General features: G+C 37.9%; 2 protein-coding genes across 8 annotated transcripts in view; one reads left to right on the top strand and one right to left on the bottom strand.

Annotated features, from left to right (window-relative positions):
* TEX10 (testis expressed 10) overlaps nucleotides 1–1,481 on the top strand; it is a 55,959-nt gene extending 54,478 nt beyond the window's left edge. For both annotated transcript variants that reach the window (XM_068194389.1, XM_068194382.1), the window contains exons 16-17: nucleotides 362–572; nucleotides 1,245–1,481. In XM_068194389.1, coding sequence (XP_068050490.1) covers nucleotides 362–572; nucleotides 1,245–1,358 — 325 coding nt within the window. In that variant the 3' untranslated portion in view covers nucleotides 1,359–1,481. The remainder of the gene's footprint in view (nucleotides 1–361; nucleotides 573–1,244) is intronic.
* A 334-nt stretch (nucleotides 1,482–1,815) lies between these two features.
* The window catches only part of INVS (inversin), an 80,413-nt gene continuing 60,407 nt past the window's right edge, over nucleotides 1,816–21,821 (bottom strand). For 4 of the 6 annotated variants that reach the window (XM_068194326.1, XM_068194334.1, XM_068194353.1 and 1 more), the window contains 6 exons: nucleotides 19,124–19,336; nucleotides 12,121–12,422; nucleotides 9,974–10,781; nucleotides 5,726–5,958; nucleotides 4,677–4,757; nucleotides 1,816–2,617 (listed from right to left, as the gene is read on the bottom strand). In XM_068194326.1, the coding sequence (XP_068050427.1) occupies nucleotides 2,502–2,617; nucleotides 4,677–4,757; nucleotides 5,726–5,958; nucleotides 9,974–10,781; nucleotides 12,121–12,422; nucleotides 19,124–19,336 (1,753 nt within the window). In that variant the 3' untranslated portion in view covers nucleotides 1,816–2,501. Of the gene's footprint in view, nucleotides 2,618–3,537; nucleotides 3,738–4,676; nucleotides 4,758–5,725; nucleotides 5,959–6,076; nucleotides 7,292–9,973; nucleotides 10,782–12,120; nucleotides 12,423–19,123; nucleotides 19,337–21,821 lie in introns of those variants that run through there. The other 2 variants (XM_068194343.1, XM_068194361.1) reach the window with 2 other exon arrangements.

Genomic DNA, 21,821 nt, shown 5'->3' with positions numbered 1-21,821 from the left:
ACTTAATTTCTTACGACTCTTAAAACAAAGATTAAGGTGTACCTGAAAAGTGACTGAAACAAAAACGTCTTGGCAGCTGTTTGAAGCAGAAATTGTACTGTGTGAGAGATTAAGCAACATTTATAGCTTCCAGGGCAGGGCCTTAATTTTTTCCAGTGCTATACAAAATTTTGGAATATTTTCAAGTTTGGCATTTTCTGGTACAGGATTTTCTGCTTTGCCACTAATTCTGGTGAATGCAGCTGGTATGATTGAATCCACATAAGCAGGTTTAGTTGTACAGCCATGCAGCTAGTTCACAGAAGCATCCTTGAAATGTGTGTCCTCAATCATTTCAATTTGGATTATCTTTTCCTCTCAGGGACATGCTGTGGAGATCATGCATTTCTGCTTTAGCACTCCTGCCACGGTTACTGAGGCTGATGCTGCAAAGCCTGCAAGTGAGCAGGATCTGTCGGGAAGAGCTGCCGGTTGTTGCTCAGCTGCTTCGCTTACTAATGCAGCACGGGCAGCTCAGGAGCCATATGATCACAAATGAGTTTCTGGTGCAACAGATCATCAAGGACATCATGGTATGGAGCTTCTTGTTTCCCAGAGATCACGTGTATGTCATGTTTATTTTTAAAAGTTGTTGCAAACAGTCAAGAAGAGCTATTTTCAAACAGTGGTGGTGAAAGCAGATGTAAGACATTATGGTGAGGTTTTCTAACTTGCAAGTTAGGAGGGGGTTGTTTCTCTTTAGTGTTGAAAATGCCAGAACCAATTCTTGTGCTGTTCCACTGTGGATGGGTTGTATTTGTTCTTATTGGATTTTTAAAGCTGTCTACATAATCCTGAGAAGAGGGAATTCCTGGGCTGGGGTGGTCTGTTGGTAGCAGTTCTCAGCCTGGGCTGAGGAGCTCTCCTGCACTGGTAGCACCATGCTCATTTGCATTTTAATTGCCTATAAATTGCAGAATTGCAAAGTAAGTGAGCCATTCTAATTAAGAGTAAGGAAAGCACATCTGGTGTTAAGTCACACACTTGGTAATGTAATGACTTAGCGTACCCAGTTGTAACACTTTACTTTTTGGGCTTTCACAGACACACCGTGTTGAAATGTATAAAAGAGAAGAACAATGTCACTGTGTGCAGGGGAACAGGGCTGTCTTGTACCTTTAACAGTGCACCTGATTACCTCTTAAAACAAAGCCAAGTTTTGCAAATGCTTGAGTTTTATTTACCTTTTTTCTCCTCCTTTCTAGACATTGAAAAGCGGTGAAGTTCAGGAGCAGTGGCTCACAGACCTCCATTACTGTTTCAACATCTACCTTGCCTCTCATCCCCAGACACCTGGCCCTATAAACACAGTGTATTGAAGAGGTCAAACTGCATTTATTGTAAAGCATTTACTTCTATTTAGTTTTGAATGGAAGATGTTGGAACAAAGCTTGTCAATTTTTTTGTAAGTGAAACAATAAAAATTTTACAGAGAACTGCAATACCTCTATTGCCTATTTTTTCAAGCAAGTAGATCTTACTGGAAAGTGTTCTAGTAAAATGTGGTGACCACAGTGAGGGGTGTTAAAGAAAGTCCAGTTCTTGATGCGGAAGAGCTTGCAGAGAAAGACTCATACTGACTCTACTCATCTATTATTTTGAAGCATCACATTATTTTAAAAAACATTAGAATTGTGTAGTATCAAGTTGAAAAAAAAAATTAAAAACAGTATGCCGTAGAGTAACATTTTTTATTTTTGCTGATTTCATACTTTTAAATACTTTGTGCAAGGTAAATACTGTACACTGTGGCAGCTCCAAAGCTATTACGAGAACTATTTTATAGAATAGGGCCCATATTTTCTTGCTTCTCTATTTAATGCACATAGAAGAAGAGTTATTTAAAAAATTGGTGATAATTTCAAAGGGTAGAAAACACAGCCCTAATAGTTTCCATCGGTTGTGAAAGCAATTTCTTTAGTGTTTTATGTCAACATGTCTACATTTCCTTCAAAATCCATAGTTGGCTAAGGAACAATTGTTTTTTTAGTAGAGAAGTGGAGTACGAAGGCTGTTCTTCCATTCCTGCTTCAATTTTGAAATTAATTTAATGAACTTGAGATAAAATTAAACACCGGTTTCTCAAAACTGTAATATCTTTAGTACAGTTTTGCTCTTTTTTTGAAATGCTTTTTGATGAACACATTCAAAATTCCTATTTTTTGCAATGGAAAGCTTTGATTGCCTCTACATTGTTATTGCAATACTGGGCTTAGTGCTTCATTTTCTGTCTTCAAATGCAATTCAGATTTCATCCTGTGTTGGTAAAGAAATTAACAGTTGCATTTAAAAATCAGTTTGTACACAAAATGAGTCCAGGTCCTTAGCAGTCTGCTTGGCGTGTAATGCTGTGATAATACAAAACTGAAAATGTTCAAGTTTAATACACCATAGATGGCTTATACATTATGAAAGATAATGGCTGTACTGCAGTGGATTTTAAATTCCAAACATTGTTTTGCTTAATGCTTCAGTCTTGTATTTTTTGGTTTTGCAGCAGTGGTTGGTCTCATGTTGTATGAAAATTGCCTTGATTTTCCCATGTTCTCCAACAAATTAACACACTGTAGGTTGCTCGCTGTAAAAGAACAAAATAGTTTTGATGAGTAAAAGCAGCTTCATCTACACTGTGTTCTAGATTTCATAAGCAGTGAATCTGCTGAGAGCAGAAAGTGCCTTTTTCCTGGCATCTCGCTGCTGATTATCTCTCAGTAGAATTTGGTTTCTGCAGCACTGGGTACAGCTTGCGTGGAACATTAATGATGCTGCTGCTGCGTGTGGGACTTCAGCAGCCTCTCATGGGTGCAGTGAGGTTCACCCCCATAAATGAATGTAGGGCTCCACACTAACACTATATTCTTGGCTGAATTTGCTGAAAAGCAGAAAGAGATTGTGTTGAGCAATCTTTAGCAACATGAGGTAGACAGTGGGCTCTTTCTAGAAAGTCAGGGAAGGTAGTCCAGGGGCTAAAGTGAGTGCTCCAAATTGCTCATGTAATGTTTTTTTATTTCCTGTAATGTGCTACAAATAATACGACTGTTTTCCTTTCCCAGGTTTGTAAAGATTAGCTGCAAACATTTCAATGCTTTATCCCAAGCTAGAATGGGATAAAGGGTGATCCCAAGTGCAAATCCAAATGTTTCATTGAGGGTGTGAACTCAGCATTAGAAAGATGTCCTTAAGATCTGCTAAGAGTTGCAAAACCTGCTCCTTTGCAGCTCTGAACACACTTTAATGTCCACAGTGAAACAAAGAACCAGACTGTCTGGTTCTGCTGCAGGGCACCTCTTTAAGTGCCACTTGCTGAATTGACAAAAGGAATCGATTAAATTTTAATAAGCCAAACAAAGTAGAAAAAGAACAAATTTCAAGTTCTGAAATGTTTTAATGGTAACAATCATAAAGGGCCTATTTGCCAGAATATTCCAAAACACTTAGCCCCTGCCTGTATCTCCCATCCCTTTCCTACCTGTCACGTGCCTTACTGAACAGTTCCTTTGAACACTCTCTACATATCCCCCCATCCAAAGTGTTTGAGTTGAGTGTCAATCCCCAAGACAGATTTGTCACCGCACGCTTCTTCCACGAGCTCTATGAACATTAAAACTCAGGCTGACAGTCAGCCTTCACCCTCCCAGATGCACCTTCTGCAAGGCAAGAATGAAACTGAAAAGTCCATTCTGACCTACTCCAGACACCTACGTCAGAAACGGAGTATCTGGCATTAGCCACTGACAGCTCTGAACTTTTCCAACAAACGTAATGTTGTCATGCACAAAGGCAGGCAGATGAAAAACATGTTATTGTCTTTTAAGTAAGGGCTAAAGTTCCCTGAGCTCCTATTAGGTGAATAAAAGTAGGTAGTGTTCTGAAGGAACTGGGCAGAGTTCCTATCACTAACCTATTCGTCACCAAGTTATGAAAGCAAAGGCCACTCCAGCCTCAAGAGAAAGCCTTTTTATTTCAGAAGACAGGAAGATCTGTTGTCCTGAAAAGTTAAACGAAAAGAGCTAAAAGCTCTTTTAAAATTTAGATTCCTATCTGCATGAGGAGGTGGCAATCAAACACCTGTCTGGTCATGCCCCTTAATTAAAACAGTTCCCAGGCAGTGAAAGAAAAAGGCCTCTGTCTCTTAGTGAGGCAGAAATTCACCTACAGTTCTAACAAACTCAAGGATAGGTCCGCTGTCGGATTTCCTTCTGACTTCAGAGTTGTGTTAAACTACTTGGAAAATGTATTTTACTTTCCTTTGCAAATTACCTGAATTTCTGACTCCTTGAAGCAGTTGCTGTGTTCCCACTTAGCTGTGGCCTATCTGTCTGAGGTGTAGCACAGCCAGGATCTCCAAATGCCCAGCGGGGCACTAAACCTTCGCGTGGTGAAGCATAAACATTACCAAAGCTCCCAACCCCAAGTAAGTCCATAATTTTTTATCCAAATCACTCAAGGATAGAAGTGCAGTGCTCAGTTAAGCCCAAAAGTGTTGACAGAAGGAGTGTGCAATCACAAACAGTTTGCCAGTAGTTACGCATTTTGATAAGACAGCCCAGTCCTTAAGCAAATTGGTTTTGTATCTAAGAAGAAACCAATCTCAGGTATATAAACATCAAAGTATTCTTAAAATGGATGTGTCCTACCTGAGACCAGCTGCACATCAGAAAGTTTCAGCTTAGAAGGAGATCTTGTTGACTGACACACTTTGCCTTCCTGAGAACGCCCTTTAACAAACAATGTGTTTATCATATAGACAAAGCTCTGTGTTTATCATATAGACATGTGGTTGTGCATAGCTACAAACTATTTCAGTAAGCTACAGCATTATTTTATCCTAAAAATTACTCTCATTTTTTATGGGGAAACTCATATGTCTCATGGAGAGACATTCCATATGACAGAAAATCGTGACAACCACAAGTGAAATTTAACTAATGTTAAAATACGTCTTGCTATTAAAAAAAAAAGTTACTATAAAAAAAAGAAGGAAAATAAATTTATTAGCTTTATTTATTTTATCCTTTTTGGTTCTCAAAGCTACAGAAGTGACTTACCACCTGGTAAAGTATAGTTAGCATATCCTTACTCCATCAGTGATCCATACTGTAAAGGAACTCAAGGTCTAGAAGCAATACTTTACCTTTTCTTGAAGATGCATTCCTTTGCACGTGCACATTCAGGCACAGCGCAAAGCACTGCAAAATTATAAAAGACAACCTTGCTTTTGCCATAAAGACCACATCATGGAACACATTCTTCGTATGAAAATATTTTTTAAACAGTACCAAAAAAAAAAAAAAAGGTTTAAAACAATGCTTTAAAAAACCAAACCATGATCCAGACAGTCACTCTGCATGGATACAGCCAGCTATCCCCAGCTCAACTGCTCTGTTCTCTTTCCACATTGATACATGTGAGCAGCTTTGGCAATGGAATTATTCGATTGCTCAAGACCTGTGCTGAAACAATGCTGTGTGGGGATTCAAACAGCTTTAGCAGCAGCCATTTTAATCACTGAGTTGTTTGGTTTATTTAACCTGAAACAGAAATTCAATTGCCCAGAACACCTGAGACTAATTTTTATAAATAGTTGAAATTCTTAACAATTAGGTAAGAAGTGCATAGATGAATAGATTCATTATAAAAATGAAAGCATAGTTATACAAATAAATTAGAGTGAAAAGAAAATTACCATATATCTGCTTTAGGATGGACTGCTTGCTGGTTTTTATGGCTGAGCTGGTTTTGTTTACAGATTTCAGATTTTTACATGAGGGAACTGATTTCAGAGGGCCATGGTTCAGCTGCTTCTTCCAAGCAACCTGAATGAAGAAGGCAGCTGCCTCTTGTCTCCATTTGTCTTCATCTTCCTTGCAGTGCCGCTTAGCACTAAGGAGCTGAAAGAACTCCTGTCTTAGCTGGTAACTAGAGAGCAGAAAAGAGAAGAGCACTTGTTTTAGGTGACCTGTTTTACCTTCCGTGCTTTCCACGCATCAGTTCACATGGTGGATTACATGAGTAACTGGGAAAACAGAACTCCCACTGATGTGCTAAGTCACTTGGATGACAAATGTTTGTTCAGAAGAAAAAGTAGGAGTTGGGTTCAATTTTGGATGCATCCATTATTTCACATAGTTAGGAAAGATCTGGCATTACAGGTATCAAAAGTTACAGTGCTTCCACATCAGCTGATCAGCTGCTTTATAAATAGAAAATCAGCAGAAGACAAAACTATAAATATTTATGGTAATAGTATAATCAGTAGTGCTTCCTCATTTTCACTATATTCACAGCTTAATAACACCAAACTCTTGTGTGCCTTAGCACTTCATGTCCTCAATCAGTGCAAGAGACAAACCAAATCCACCTCCTGTGGGTTCCGCTGCACATTTCCTCTGCAGAAAGCTGAGCTGCTCTCCACCCCTCCTCTGAAGATGCTCCCCTCAGCTTGTTTTCAGCAAACTCTGTTTTTTCCCTTCCCTTCAAAGGTTCCCTGTCTTCTGACCCAGCCTTGCCTCAGCTGCTTTGATCTTACACACAGTCACATCCCTCTGCGAGTGGCAGCAGCAAACTATCTTTCCCTCACACTCCGGTGGCAAATGGCACCGGCAGCAAGGAGTTGTTTGGGGTTTTTTTTCCTGCTTGAATCGGACGTAAGTGTTCAATCGGATATCGGCGTTTCACACTCACAAGTCAATTAATTGGCTTAGCAATTAACTCTGAATCCTCCCAGTACAAACCTGTCACAAATGAGCATTGAGTAACACTTGTAAAATATTAATTATAAGTGTTTGGTAACAGGCCAAAACACATTGATCATCATCCCCTCTGGTGTTCAGAAAGGTTTCTACTGGATGCCCAGTAAAGCGAAGGAGGAAAGAGAGAGAAAGAGGTGATTTTTTCTGTTGCTCCCTCTGCAATAAGTTCTAAATTAAAACAAAAGACAACAAGCCAAATACAAATTGCCTAAATATATGTTCTAAGCCAATGAACTACATAATTCAAACGAAGCAGCAGCTCATATACAAAAAATGAGTACATAAAAGCACAATAGAATGCCAAAGAGAGATTATATGCTCCATTACAGCCCAAATAATTTTAAACTTCCAATAAGCTTAGTAAATTACCTCTGTGAAATTTGCTGGGTGAGACAAATGTATTTAATCTTAATTTAGTGAAGCTTCAGAATTCAGGCATGTACTGTTATGCAGCTCATTGAAGTACATAAATGCAGGCAGCAACTGCATCTTGTCAGGGCCTGCAAGTCGTGAAGCATGGTATGAATTCAGAACAGGAGTATTATTGAGACAGAGGGAAAAAATTATCCCGTCTCCTTAAATAATATGCCACTTTTAACTTTCACAAGGGGTAAGAGAGGAAAAGAAAGTGAAGACAGAGCACAGTTGCAGTGACTTGCTAACATAACTTGAGCTAAGGATGGGTTAAGTGAATACTTAACTGCAGAAAAAACAATTGGGGAATGTTTTATACTGGAGCAGAAAAGAATACGAAGCTACCCTCTTGGAATTCAGTAATTAGTGCCACATGCCTTTGCTGATACATTAAATGACCCATTCCCAGTCACTGCACCTTTGCACCCAGCTGTGATTTCAAGTTTGCAGAGAACTTCTGGTAGTTTTTAGCAACAAGAAAACAACTGTGAGGTTCTGACACTGAGAAGATGCAGGCAGTTATCTGTAGAGCAAGTGCATATTGTTTTAATTTAGCTCTCTTGCAACAGATCGTTCTGATCCTAGTGAGAAAAAAGGAGAGTGGGACCAAGTTTGATACAACACGAATCTGACATGGTGCCTTAAAATATATCTGCTGCTTAGTCAATTAAACTACTGCACATAAAAGAAAAGTGGAATATCCACGTGCAGAACAACAAAGCTGGCAAGTGGTATTCTCACTCCTTGTTACAGAAGCTCTAATCTTAAAAAACACTGCTGGCCAAAGTATGGACACAGCAATGATATATTTAAAAAATACAGCTTGACTCCAGCAGGAGAACAACAGTGACAGCAACCAACTTATTCCAGCTTCTGTTGGCTTCCTGTGGACCCTGGAGCATGGTACAGGCCCTGGTGCCCCCCAGGAGAGAGAACACAGACACAGAATGTGTAAGCCTCACTGAGCAAGATAAGCAATTAACCTTTGGCAAGCCACACACCTTAGAATATACACTTTTGAGGAGTACATTTACAAAGTTTGCAGATTTGGGAATTGAAACATTCTCCTGAGAACGGCAAGTATAATACACTTAAGTAGACCAGTACCACTCTGCTGTTGTGTTTGCCTTCAATAAGGAAATTGAGACTATAAAATTTGCAGAGTGAGACAAATGCATTTAGTTCTAATTTAGAGAAATTCCAGAACTCTAGCATGTACTTCTACATGTTTCTAATGTAGAATTACACAATAACATTGTATAATTTTACTGCTATCTACAAGTACATGCTATTTACCATGTGCAAGTTTGGAACAAAAGCAAACACAGGACTGTAGAAGAACTGCCCAACTAACGTCTCCTGCAGCCTTGCAGAATTTAAGATCTTTGTTAGTGTTCTGTGAGTTCCTGCAAACAGAACAAAGATATTTACTTTTCACTATTAAGCATTTAAATAACAAATGTAACTTAAACAATCTTTAATTCCCACAATTTCCAAAATGCAAAGTGTTAGCACATGTGCTTCTTGGAGAGAACGCACACCATCCCTGCTTCAGCAGGTGCACAGTTTCAAAAGGCCCATCCAAAATCTGTAGTGTAAATGGAATGCAGATTTCTGTGCAGGTAAGGAAGCTTAATGCTTGGCTTTGGATCCCAGTTCTTATGGGGAAATTTGCTCAAGCACTCACTACACATAGTTCTGCTATGTCTTAAAGCCACAGCACATGCCTGTCCCTCTGTGAAGATTTTTAACTTGCAGATACACGCTCCTAACCTACTCTTGGCTTCCTTTAGCTTTTGGTATCTAAGTGATTTGAACCCATAAGACAAGAACTTGGGATCTACATCAGAAAAGAAGGCCAAGGAGCAAGCAACAGAGAGAGCAGAAGTGGTGGAACCCTGGGAGAAAAAGTGGCTGTTTTGTTTCACAGTTCAGAGGAATATGGCATGGAATCACAGAACCACAGAGTGGTTTGGGTGGGAAGGGATTTTTAACAACCATCTCATCCATCCTCCCTGCCATAGCCAGGGACATCTTCAACTCAGAGTCCCCCAGAGAAACTAGTTAGACTAGTGAGAGACCTGGAAAGAATATTAGTAAACATATGCAATTTATAGTTTTCTGCATCCAGTAAAATCAAAGAAAGTTTAAATAAAAACAAGAAATAAGAATAATTTGCGTATTATATACTTCCCTTACATACTCTTCCTCCCCATTTTGATAAGAAATTAAATATTAAGGAGCAGGTATTTTTAGAATGACTGCATTTCTGAGGCTGAAACTCATACATTCATGAAAGCAGGATAATGCTGTGGAAAGCATTCTTCTGTACAGCAGTTGTTCCTGCTTAATCAAGGTATTCAAGCTACCTTCAAATTTTGTCAATGAACACTCAGAGCTCCCAAACATTCCATGGTTTGATTATCTGGTTAAATGTTAGGTCAGAGCACAATTTCAAGTATGTCACTGAACTCCAGGTTTAGGCAAATCCCGATTTGCACTCTCTAAAGAAATATCAGAGCTTGAAATAGAAGTTTAACAATTTCTCTGATTATTAAAAGTCATCACTTACCTTGCACTTTTTCTGAAGTTACTAATATGATTCTACGCAAATGGAACTCACTTCCCCTTGTGTGGAGGAAGATTATTAAATGCCTCGTTTGGCACTGGCAACATTGTAAGCAAAATAAAGCACACTGCCAACAAGCCTAGTTTCATTTACATCTACTTGTATCTCTCTTCTCTAGCCACTGAAGCAGTAATCTTACCTTCTCCATGTCCTCTGTATGACTGTGGCAGCGTAGTTCTTCTTCCGAAAAAGCTCTTTCCTTTTTCTTTCTTTTTCTATGATCTGCATTCGAATCTCTAAAGGAATTAGTTCAATATTTGTACTTTGCCATGGAACAGAACATAATTGATCATCTGCATTCCTGGATCCAATTATGGCTGTTTTTTCCAAGTTCAAACTGTCATCAGAAGCAGAACATGCTATTGGGTTTCTTGTCAAAGTCCTGGTAGGTTCTGCCTCAGCAGACAATAATGAAGAGGCCTTTTTTGCCGTTTCATTGTTTCCCACTTTGACGGTTTGTTCTGCAGCATGCAGGCTGTCATTTCTGGTGCTTACAAACACTGTTTTGGCACTTCCTGGTCTACTAGAACCAGCTGGTGAACTTCTCTTATCATTTACCTCTTTATTTCTGGGTTTCTGCTGGTGCCTTTTGCCTTTGGAAGAAGCTTCACCCAGCTTTGAGTTTTGCACCACTCCACCCGTACAACCAACGTCGCAGAAGAACACAGCCCTTCCTTCACCGTGGTCCCTCTTGCCAGAGGGAGGCTGACTTGGATCCTTCAGCTTCTCCCCAGCACTGGCAGTCCTACATGCAGAAGCAGAAAGCCTCCTGCCCCTCCGAGCACAGGCATCCGTTGTGTCGACAGGGTGTTCCTTGTGCTTTTCTCCGTCCCGCTCCGCAGCAGCTGCAACCTTATGTTTCGCTTCAACTTTTGTTTCCTCGTTTGCTTTGCCACAGTGGAAATGGACACAACTTGACTTGCTTTTGATGTGTTTCCTCAGTGAATCTTTAGACAGAGAAATTGAAAACAAATTCAGTCTCTGACCCAGCAAAACATAATTTATGTCTCTGATTTTTTTGCTCAGTTACCTTTGGGGCACACTAGGATTCACTTAAATGAACAAAAAAACGTAAACAGGAAGAATCAGAAGAGGACACAATTGCCTGCCACAGCAGCATCCCAAACGCCTTAATTTGCTTAATGTTTTACAAATGGTTTTCTTTCTAACATTACATTTGAGTTAGATGCCTGAAAAACTCCTGCTCTGTCCATGCTGTATCCTGGCACAGGATAACCCAGTGACCCAGGAAACCCAAAGCACGTGGCTTCTCAGTACTTCCCTTGACATCCTGAATGAAATTATGAAGTCCTTCCTATTTCTCCCTTGCTGCTGTGTGATCACTGCTTCTAAACACTCTGGTGAGGGTGACTGGGAAGCCAGACTGGAGTGCAAAACTGAAAATTCCCCATCTTCCATCCATCTTCCATACTGCTTGGAAATTAATAGGCAAATGAAAAAATAGACCAGAGAGGATGAAATGTAACAGACAGGATGTTACAGGGTAGACAGGAGGGGAAAAAGAAAAGAGATCTTTGATATACTGTCATTCCAGAAAATCATCTGGATCATCCAAAACCTGATGAAACCATGCCATATTTGTAATGTCTTTTTATATTTGTAATGTCTAATAGGATACCCTTTTGACTGGATAACCAGATCAGAAAACACTCAACAACTGAATCACAGTTTTCACTGCCCAAAGGGTCTAAATTTATATTTATTTCCAATAAAATGACCAATGAAGTCCATTGAAGTTTTGGTCACAAGAGGATTGATTAAAACACCTAACGAGAACTGACTATACAACTTCAAAGTTTGATCCTTGTTGCATCAACTTTCCTGGAATCACTTCAGTAACAAAAAGAGTTACCTAAAAAAGGCACAGCATTCTTTCAAACACCATTTGGGGATTGAGCGAGAGGATAGATCTAGTTTAAAAGCCAGAGTTACCATTTCTCCATTTACATTTTTCATGTGCACTACAGATATGTCAAATATCTTTAATCTCATTTTCTCTGAATGGTGCAACTAATAGAACAATTGCCCACAACCTGTTTTCACATATTCTAGGTATTTTTGTATACACCATAAGACACTGTACTGGTGTTTTTCACTACTTCACCCAGAGTAAAAGAATCTGTATCTAACTGTACCCTGCTGCACAAATTGCTCAAGTGATGAAAGAATATGAAATCAGAGAAAGACAAAATGGACTCTATATATAAAGTACCCCCAAGAAGTGGACAAAGCAGATAAAAAGCACAATTAAAGAAGATCACAAACCTTGCCTGATCTTATGACCTTCGCTCTGAGGCTCTGCTGAGAGGCAGCTCTCCTTTGGGGTCCCTTTGTCATGACCAGCTTTAGGTGAACCTCTGCTGTTTCGCCCTGGCTGGGTCTGTGAAGCATTGAGGGACAGAAGCCTCTTGCTCTGTGTGTCAGCTGTTTTGTTGGGTATCCGTGGGACACTAGTGGCCTTCTCCCAGTTTGCGAGATTCTGTTGTACCTGAAACTTGTTTTGTTCCACGTTCTGCATCCCCTTCTGCAGCTTGGCTTCTTTCCTCTTACTTTCCTCTTCACGTTTCCTGCAATTACAGTCCATACCATAAGAATTTTGAAGATTAAATCTTGGGAGCATATATCTAACTTGAACACACTCCTCTCTAAAAATCTGACACTGTCACAACAAACCTTGACATCTTTTTTGTGAGAAAAGGACACATATTGCATTGAAATGTCTTCGCATGATCCAAAACAACAACTGTCTTGCAGCTACAGCCTGATGAAGGTTAAGTCTCTGTCAGCCAGCTGCCCATTCAGATTGCAGTTGTTTTGACTTATCTTAAAACACTCACTTATTGAATACAACTAAATTTAGGGGGTTTTATAAATATACAAAAATAAAGCAGGATTTAAAAAATAATCACTACACTATTAACTGTGTTTGTAATTACTAATGAGCAATATTTTCATGTGAATAGTAATGCAATGCACTGTATTTGAAAAGCAAAAAAAATTAACAGAAGACAATATCTTTGAAAATGATTTTTTTGTACTTAAATGTGTCAGTACAGACAATTATAAACCAATTTTGAACTAGCTACTGGTACTAACTAGCTGCTATGTATTTGTCATTAGTGGATAATTAATTTTACATAAACATTATATGTCATTTAAATGAGAAATACTGATAATATGAGATGTGAATTAAAAACTTGTGTGCACATAGTACGCCATTACAGTGGTAACATTTGGATTTCTAAAATTAAATAAGTCATGCATCTCTTAGTGGTGTAGCCATAAAAGAGAATTTTGGACAAACTTAGGAAAGGTGCATCCATTGAATAAAATTTTGCAGCATATTTTGAAATATAGTGGGCTATCATTGCACTTTATCTTTTAAATTCTTGTTCCTGCCAAGCAGAATAAACCAAATAGCACATGGCAAATGTTACATACCTACCTCCCACTGAATTCGTTTTTATAAATTAAGCCCTGGTTGTTGGATGAAGTGACACTTTTCCTGTTGGAACGGACAGGCGGTAAATGCCGTATCATGTAGCTGCCTGGTATTTTAACTTGCTTCCAGTGCTCCAACACAGTGTGCAGACTGTTGCCACATCACCTCCCAGCATGGCGTGTGACAGGTGAGTTATGCAGCATGCCAGCCCCAGTTCCTGTGAGTGGTGTCACTGCCAGCGCGTGTCACTGCAGCGCGAGCTGCCAGCAAGAAGCCCTAACTTTATCTGTCAGTGCTATCTTATCAAGTATGCTCGGCAGAAGAAGCTGATTGAACTTTGCACCTGAAAAGCTGCTAATTGATCTAAAAAAATACACTCCTAGCAGCCTGGGACTCAGTATTCCCTCTGGCATGAAAAAAAAGTGGCTGCTTTCAATTAATATTGGCATTCCACAACCGGACTGTGTGGGGATGTTGGGACTGTGTACAGTATGGATCTCACTGCCATTACTGTGCCATTTGAGCTGATAAATCAGATCTTGCTATTCACAGAATAGTAATTTTCTATTCTTCATGAGAATAGGTAGCCTGTTACCAATGTCCTCTATTCAGGGTATTAGAAAAGGAAGTGTGAGATGGGCTGTGTGATACACAATCAAGCTGGCGTGACCTGCACTCCTCTGACGAGCAGATCAACCCAAAACAATAACTTCAGTAAAGTTATTGAAATTACACAGGACCAGAAACCAAGAAGTAGAAAGTGTTTTTTTCTTTAAAGGTCTTATCTGTGTGCTAATTTTTCAGATTAAACTGAAGACAGAATAAAGGAAAGGGATTTCAAAGCTCCCTATTCATAAAGCATCATCAGAATTGTCACAGTACAGCTTAGTTTAATAATAGACTCCTGAATACCTAAGGCCTTTCCTTTGTGTTTTGCTTTATTTAATCAGAAATTCAGTTTGTATTTCAGTGAAGGATCTCTTTGAAATTAAAATTTCCAAGTTTTACTATTGTCCAATTTCAGAGGCTAGGTTTCATGAACAAGTGAAGGAAGTAGACAAGATTCTAACTTCAGGTTCTAACTTCTAACTCTCAGTCATTCTCAGGAGGTTCTGGTGAACCAACAGGCTCCAAATTTGGGCTCTTAAGTTAGACAGCTACAGCTCAACAGTGCTAACAGAGCTGGCAGGCCAACATTTTCCATTGCAAATGCAATACAATTTTGTCCTGAATGGTCATAAGCTCATATTTTGTTGCAAAAGTGAAAGAATGAAAACTGAGACTTTAGCAGATGGAAAGGAACAGTTACAGCCTTACATGCACATTTGTGAAGACACAGAGATGTTTTGCATTTTTGAGTCTGCTAAAATGAATTCAACCTTTTCTATTCTGTTAAGAATAGAAACTTAACTTTTTTATCTACACGCTGCAGGATATTTTAAAGGAGAGTGTTTTTAAAGTTATTCTTGCAAAAAAACCCCAAAAACTTACTTAAAAAATCTCAACTGAAAATAGATCTCCAGGTATGATCCTGTTACTGGTAGAGCTTTCTCTGGACTAAGAGCAGTTATATTTCATGTTGTATAAACAGCATCTCTTGCTACACAATCCATCCAGCATGATAACTATTTTCAAAAGAATGATACCACTGACTCATTATGTGGTCAGCCTCTGATCTATAACTATCTTTTAAACTGATAGTCCTTATGTTGACGGGTCTTCCCAAATGTTTAGAACAGTCTGTTAGCTCTTACCTAAGTATCTATTTTTTCCTCAGTCATTTCTTGTATGCATTTAATCACCATTCTGATTTCTAATTTAGTCTTCAATGTGCTTACAATCTTCTGCATCTCAGTGCTATTTTCAAATTCAAATTTACTTTTTAAATGAAAATACAAATTCATGATGGATTTATGTGAAATTCTTATCAATATACACCAGTTTAAAGGTGACAAATGAGAAATTTCCCATGAGGAAGTATGAAGACTTCAGGCAAGTCTGAATGACGGCTACTGTTTCTCCATGGCCACAAAACTTGTTATTCAGACACAAAAGAAAATCGAGTTAGCTTGATGCCATTTCTTCCAAAGTGTAAAAAAAAAAAAAAACCCACAGAACAGTTCAGTCTACTTAGCATCTCTTGTGGACCAACTGGTTTTTCACTCTTCCTTTTCCAATGAGTATTTTACAATGGTTTTTTGTGATACCTACCTCACATCCTTTGTCAGTTCTTATTTAGCACCTCAGCTTGTTTAGCTTTATCATTGTACCTTCTTCTTACTGTCAATTTTAGTAATTACATCAAATTTTCAATATTTGCTTTCCCTTTTCAGGTTGCTGAAGAGCTCATTATTTTCTCTGTTGCCACACTCCCCTATCTTTTCTCAGCATGCAGGGCTAACCACTAGTCTTCTGAAAAACCTCATAATCTACTTGTACTTTCTTGGCATAAGAACATTTTTCTAAATCTACTGAGGGCTGTTTAATTGAACTGCTTATTTTCTTCCTGTTCTTCTCTTCTTAAATATCACGAGGTACTTACTCACTTTCATCCATTTCCCTTTCACATCCACATTTTCAATCAGTTTCCTTCAACTAGCCAGAATGAAAAACAGAAGTATGGGTTCAGGAACTTATCCTGAGAAATTGAAAGGGGAGGTGAACAAATGAGGAATGAGTTCTGCAGCCCTTTCAAAATTCAATATACTGGAAATTAGTTTTCACTGAATATGTTTTAAACACATAAATATTATTTTCTTAAATACCTGGTTTTGCAATAAGTAAACCAAAATCCTCTTTTTAAAGTCTGGAAGGGATCTCAGGAAGTCAGCAAGGCTAACAGGGTCAAATTGGGTGGCTCAGTTTTTTATCCAGTTATGTCTTGAAAACCTCTATAGACAGAGACCATACAACCTCTTTGGGCTGTTCTACTGGTTGATTGTTCCAAGGGTGAAATAACTTCTCTTTATTTCCCATTGGGACAAAATCTCTTGTCCCAGGTTTGTCTGTTAAAAGTTTCCCAGAGATCAGAAACACCAACCAGACTACAGTTCCACAGATTTTTTTTTTTTGGCCTTTTTTGAAGCTGGGTGCAACATTTTCTTTCCTCCCATCACAGGGGACCTTCCCTGGTCTCTGGGATCTATCAAAGATATTGGAAAGTGACCTTTTAAGGGCATCAGTTAATTCCTTCTGTACCCCTGGATGCAGCCAACCTGGTCCCATGGACTTGTATAGGCTGAGTTCTCTCAAGCCTGACTTAATCTTTATTCACAGCTGGCAGTTCTGCTCCTCCTTGAACCAATTCTCTTAGCAAAGAGGCCTGGGAGACCTTCTTCTGGCAGACTGAGGAACAGAAGGCACTGAGTACTTCTGCCACACCTGTGTCTATTGGCACTAAATGCACCATTCAGCAACAGGCCCACACATTCCTTGCTCAGCATTTTACTAATGTATTACTACTTTTATTAATGTAGAAGCACAATCTCACTTTGTAACCTGTAACATTTCTTTGAAGTCTCAACTCCATTTGAGTTTTGGTGTTTCTGACACCATCTACATGCCCAGGCAATGCTTTTACACTCTGCCTTTGCAGTTTGTCCCAGCTTCTGCCTTCTGGAAATTGCACTTTTACATTTGAGCTCTGTCAAGGATTCCCAGCTTACCCAAACTGGCCTCCTGGTGTGTCTCTTTGCTCAATGACATAACAGTGTGCATGTTGTTTTGGCCTTCATCAAACTTCATTTTATAAATTACGATTTCTTTGATATAGAAGAAAACACGGGAGAAGGTGTTTGTATAGAAATATTTCTATAGGATTTAAATACAGTGAATGTAATTTTAACAGAAAATGATGCAGGTATGAGATGCTGGCTGACTTTTTGTTATGGTAAAAAGGAAAAAAATAAAAAACCAAAAAGAAAAAGAAAAAGAACAGACTATCTAAACCCAAGTAGATTTAGGAGTGATTTGTCTTAGAGAGACTTTCTAAAGCAACGTATTACAAAGCAAGTTTAAATATCTACACTGAAATAGTTGGGGAGAGGGTGTGTGTGCACAATCTAGAAGCTCACTATCATTCAGGATCCCCACATAATGTCTACTTTTATCTGGAGACCAGATTTTTAAACACCAGTAGGGATAATAGTTTTCTGTATGCAGGAACACCCTGGCCAATTTTAGCTGTGGAATGCACAGATGGGGACGTAGAATGATGACAACATAATGTCCCCTTCAGTTTATTACAGATCATAAAATTGCAATTAAATAAAATTTGTTATGTGACAACCTGATTTGCTTGTACACTCCAATTGTACTGTAATTCTCTTTTTATGGTATTTGGTACACAGACTTTGTTTCTATTGTTTTCAAACAAATCAACAACAGCTAAGTAAGTTTCAGAAACTACATCAAAAACTCACAAAGGAAAATGATTATAAAAATATCCCCAAATTTCCATGAGGCAATTCTTTTCCATTTAATCTTCTACATGGTGGATTAGAGATTTTTCTAAAAATGACTGTCATCACAAAGGATAAAATTATCTAATTTGGTAAAGTCAGTTGTGACCACAGCAATAAGGAGAGCTCTCCACATTAAACAGAAATCTTTTCCAAGGCAGCTTCTCCATGCATAGTTTTGACTTACACTGATTCCAGCAGAAAAGGCAAACAGTAGGAGAGTTACAGGTTACAACTTCAGGATGTAAATATGTGAGTAAGAGATGAGTTACCCGGTATTTCTAGCTTTGGTTCTTCCTGGGGAATAATAATTGTTTTATAGCAGCAGCAATCAAACCCAATGAAGGTCTGACTGGCCAATTATGCAGAACATCAAACTACCAAATTTGATAGAGAGTGGAGTGCAGCTGAATTCGCCTGTGATACACAGATGCAGCAAAAATACCTCTAGGTGCAATAATTATGTTGTGTGTTTTTTTCATATGATCTCCCTTTACCAAAATAATACTCCCAAATCATGCAGAAATCTTTTCAGACTTATGTTTTTTCATTTCGGAATCAGATTTCTTCAGGAGAAACCAGCTGCTAATTTCATACTAAGAATCTTAAGGATAAACTCCAAGCAAGCAACGTACTGTGATAACCATTTACGTACCTTCTGATTTTAGAATTTCACCACTGTGCTACCATTACCACATTTAAATTGGGCTGAAACTCAGCCAGAACCTACACATCTTGCTGACAACAATTTGAATTGCATATGTTAGTTATCTGTAATCCAATATAACCAATTCATAGGAACTCTCTAATTCAAGACCACAAAATATAAGTGCAGAGAATAATAAGGCCCAAAATGAAGTTGCAAATAGAAACCAGGAGTCCAGGTTGCTAGAGAAACATTAAGTTAAGCCTTACTAAATCAGGCTTTCCCTGGCTTGTTTTCAGATTTTTTTTCCTCAGCTACTATTAATTTCTGTTCAAAACTGATATCAAGACTTGATAGGTAAATAATTATTTTCACTGCCTTAAAGTGATAAATGTTTTCCAAGCCTTTTTTATCATACAGAATATCAGACAAAGTTAATGAACACTAACATGTTATTTCCTCAGCTTTTGGTATTTTGCCTTGCTATAGTATATTATACAAAGTTTAAACTGGGATTATATGGAAAATAACTTCCATCTGTCCATAGTTATATGGAAGTTATATGCTTCCTTCAGTTTCATGAATTTTATCAAGAATGAATTCATGAATTTTATCATGAATTTTATCAAGAGGAACAAAAGCTGATGAGGAACAGTCATAAACTTACAAACTTACAACAAATGTCTATGTGCTGGAGTAAATTTCAAGTCTCAGACTTACTTGGCAGCAGCATCTTTTCTCAACTGTTCATGTTTCATTAGAAGATTCTTCCTCTCTTGAAAAGCCTTTCTAACTTTGTATCCTTTGTAGACAGCCTGAATTTTGAAAGCAGCAATATCCTGAATGGCAGCTATAGACAGAGCCCCGTGTTCTAACATGAACTGAATCACTTCATGGTGTTCACCAAGCAAGGCATAATCAAGTGGAGTATATCTAAAAAAAAACCCAAAAACCACAACAATTACTATTGACCTAGAATTCCAGTCATAATGTGCGTTTATTCACCCTCATTTCATAATAAAGTAACTTCTAGTATGAAGACAGATTAAGCACTATTTCAGTCGGCTGTTTTTCTCATTTTTTAGGCATTATTTTGCTACCTTATTCATTCTATGCACTGTGGTTATGTTTAAAGATTTTTTTAGCCTCCTAATATAGAAGGGGGAAGAAGGGAACCTGAATTGTTTGGATTAATCTCCCAAAGCCCCATCCACAGTGTTAAATGCTTTAAAAAAAGCAGTCTTTAAAATGTGTTTGAATATTTCATATAGAAATACAAAGAAAAACTAAGTTAAAACATTTTTGTGTTATTTCCATATGCATTTAAGTTCTAGAAATCTACTGTCAAATCTGGCTTAGCTTCTATAACATCGACTGAAGGCACTATCACTGACAGAGCAACAGCATTAGATCCATATCGAAGGATAATGTCTTTTTTAAGGTATTAGGGAAACTTAAGTCTGTTTTCAAATGGACACAGGTGTTCAAAATATTAAATTGCTTTGGGTTTTAATGGTAGCAAAGACGCCTAGGCCTTTTTCAAAATAATTCCCATATTTCCCACTGTCGACATGGGAGCAAAATCTACCTATCTCCCTCATTAACACTGAAACTTCAGGGAAAGACTTTTATTGACTGAAAATTATCAGTCACAAATCATAATCAAGACCATGTAACATAAGACTATCCAATAACAAATGTCAATGCATTTGACTGTGAAAATTAGGGCTCCTGCTGATGGTAACTTGCTGGGACGCAGTGCTGGTAAGCAAAGAAAAACAGACAGAAAGCACAATTGGACCTGCCACACAGCAGTGGTTTGATGGAAGGATAAACAGTATCTGAACTGAAGTGTCTGCAGGAATAAAGACAATGACATAACATGAAAATTTGGATGTCAAGGTGTGCTGCTGATAGCATTTAAAGAGATACAGATTTTTGATAACTTAGAGATGGGAACTTCAGAAGGAACATTATTTTAGAAAAACACATTTTTTAAGTATTCCTTATTTTGAATACTTTAAAGACAAAAAAGATACTGAAGTAAACTTAATGAAGTTTACTTTAGCAGTCATGAAGATCCATATTTTTAAACGTGGATTCTCTAACTCCATCCAAGCTACCTTTGAAAGCAAAAAGATCACTTAAATCAAATCTGAGAGGGGTTTTTATGACTGGACACTTACATACACTCCTCTGTTGTGTCAGTTCACAGCTTGATGTAAATTTCCTTTTCCCTTGGTTCTCTCTAAAGCAGAAAGCTTTTAAATCAAGCTGGCTTCACAGGGAAACACATGAAGACATCAGCCATCAGCTGTTATAGGCAATTTAACATGAAGGTGGTCAAGCAGCAGCTTGATGCACCCAGGACATTATGGTGGATTGCAAAATAAATTTGCAAAGAACAACAAACCCAACAGCCTCCAGATCAGCACTTGATCACATATCTGGCAAGCAAGAGTGCGCTTTAAAATTCTTTATGCAATCTCAGTTCTATATTTTCTCTAATCTTTTAGTTATAACAACTATAGGTATATTTGAAAAAAAAAAAGCCACTATGTAGTGAAATTGTTACTGATTAAAAACTAATTTCATCCAATTACAAGTGAATCATATCCATGAGGTTATTTTTCCTCTCTCTTACAACACTCAACTTGATTTTCCACTTTCCAAACTTCCCATCTCTTAACAATAACGCAAAGTTTGTCGATATTTATTAAGATGCAAGTATGCAATTTTTATATATATTTTAGGAGAATTGTATTAAAAGATTGATCCATCTAGAAATACTGGGGATCTCTTTTGTCCTGCACATGCAGTAGTGTTTATCAGCAGACATTTGGAATACTGCTAGTTGTATTTTGAGTAATCTAGATTTACATATTAAATATATATTAATTCCAGAAGGGAAACAAAAATATATACTATCTTAACGACTGTAATAAACCACAGCCTAATGTGTTTTCTTGACATTTGAGCATCATGAGTACATTTCTACAAAGTAAGGATAACAGCAGTCTCAATTTGGCAAAATTGTGGCTTTTAATCTTACTTATTAAAAGTAATTTATTTAAAACTGTTTATTCAATTTTCTATCAAAAATTACTAAAGACAGCCTTGACACTGCTTAATTAGGAACTAGTTATACTTTCGTTTGTGTTTCTCAAGAAAAAATAAGAACAGAAAAGGAAGAGAGACCTGAGTGGTTTAGAGTGAAGAACAAAAGAAAAATGATAGAGGAAGAAAGCAATTAAAACCTGAGGTTAAGTACAGAAGTCTCAAATTGAAATATGAGGCTGCAAACACCTTCAGTTATTTAAAATGCTTAAATATTCAAATTTATATGGCATGCTGTTCATAATCTTATAATTATAAGGAGGTCATCTACTCTAAAAAAAGGCATTAGAAATTTCTGCTA

The sequence above is a fragment of the Anomalospiza imberbis genome, chromosome 1 (assembly GCF_031753505.1).
Source record: "Anomalospiza imberbis isolate Cuckoo-Finch-1a 21T00152 chromosome 1, ASM3175350v1, whole genome shotgun sequence".
NCBI classification, from domain to species: Eukaryota; Metazoa; Chordata; class Aves; order Passeriformes; family Viduidae; genus Anomalospiza; species Anomalospiza imberbis.
This window is presented reverse-complemented; position numbering and strand designations above follow the sequence as displayed.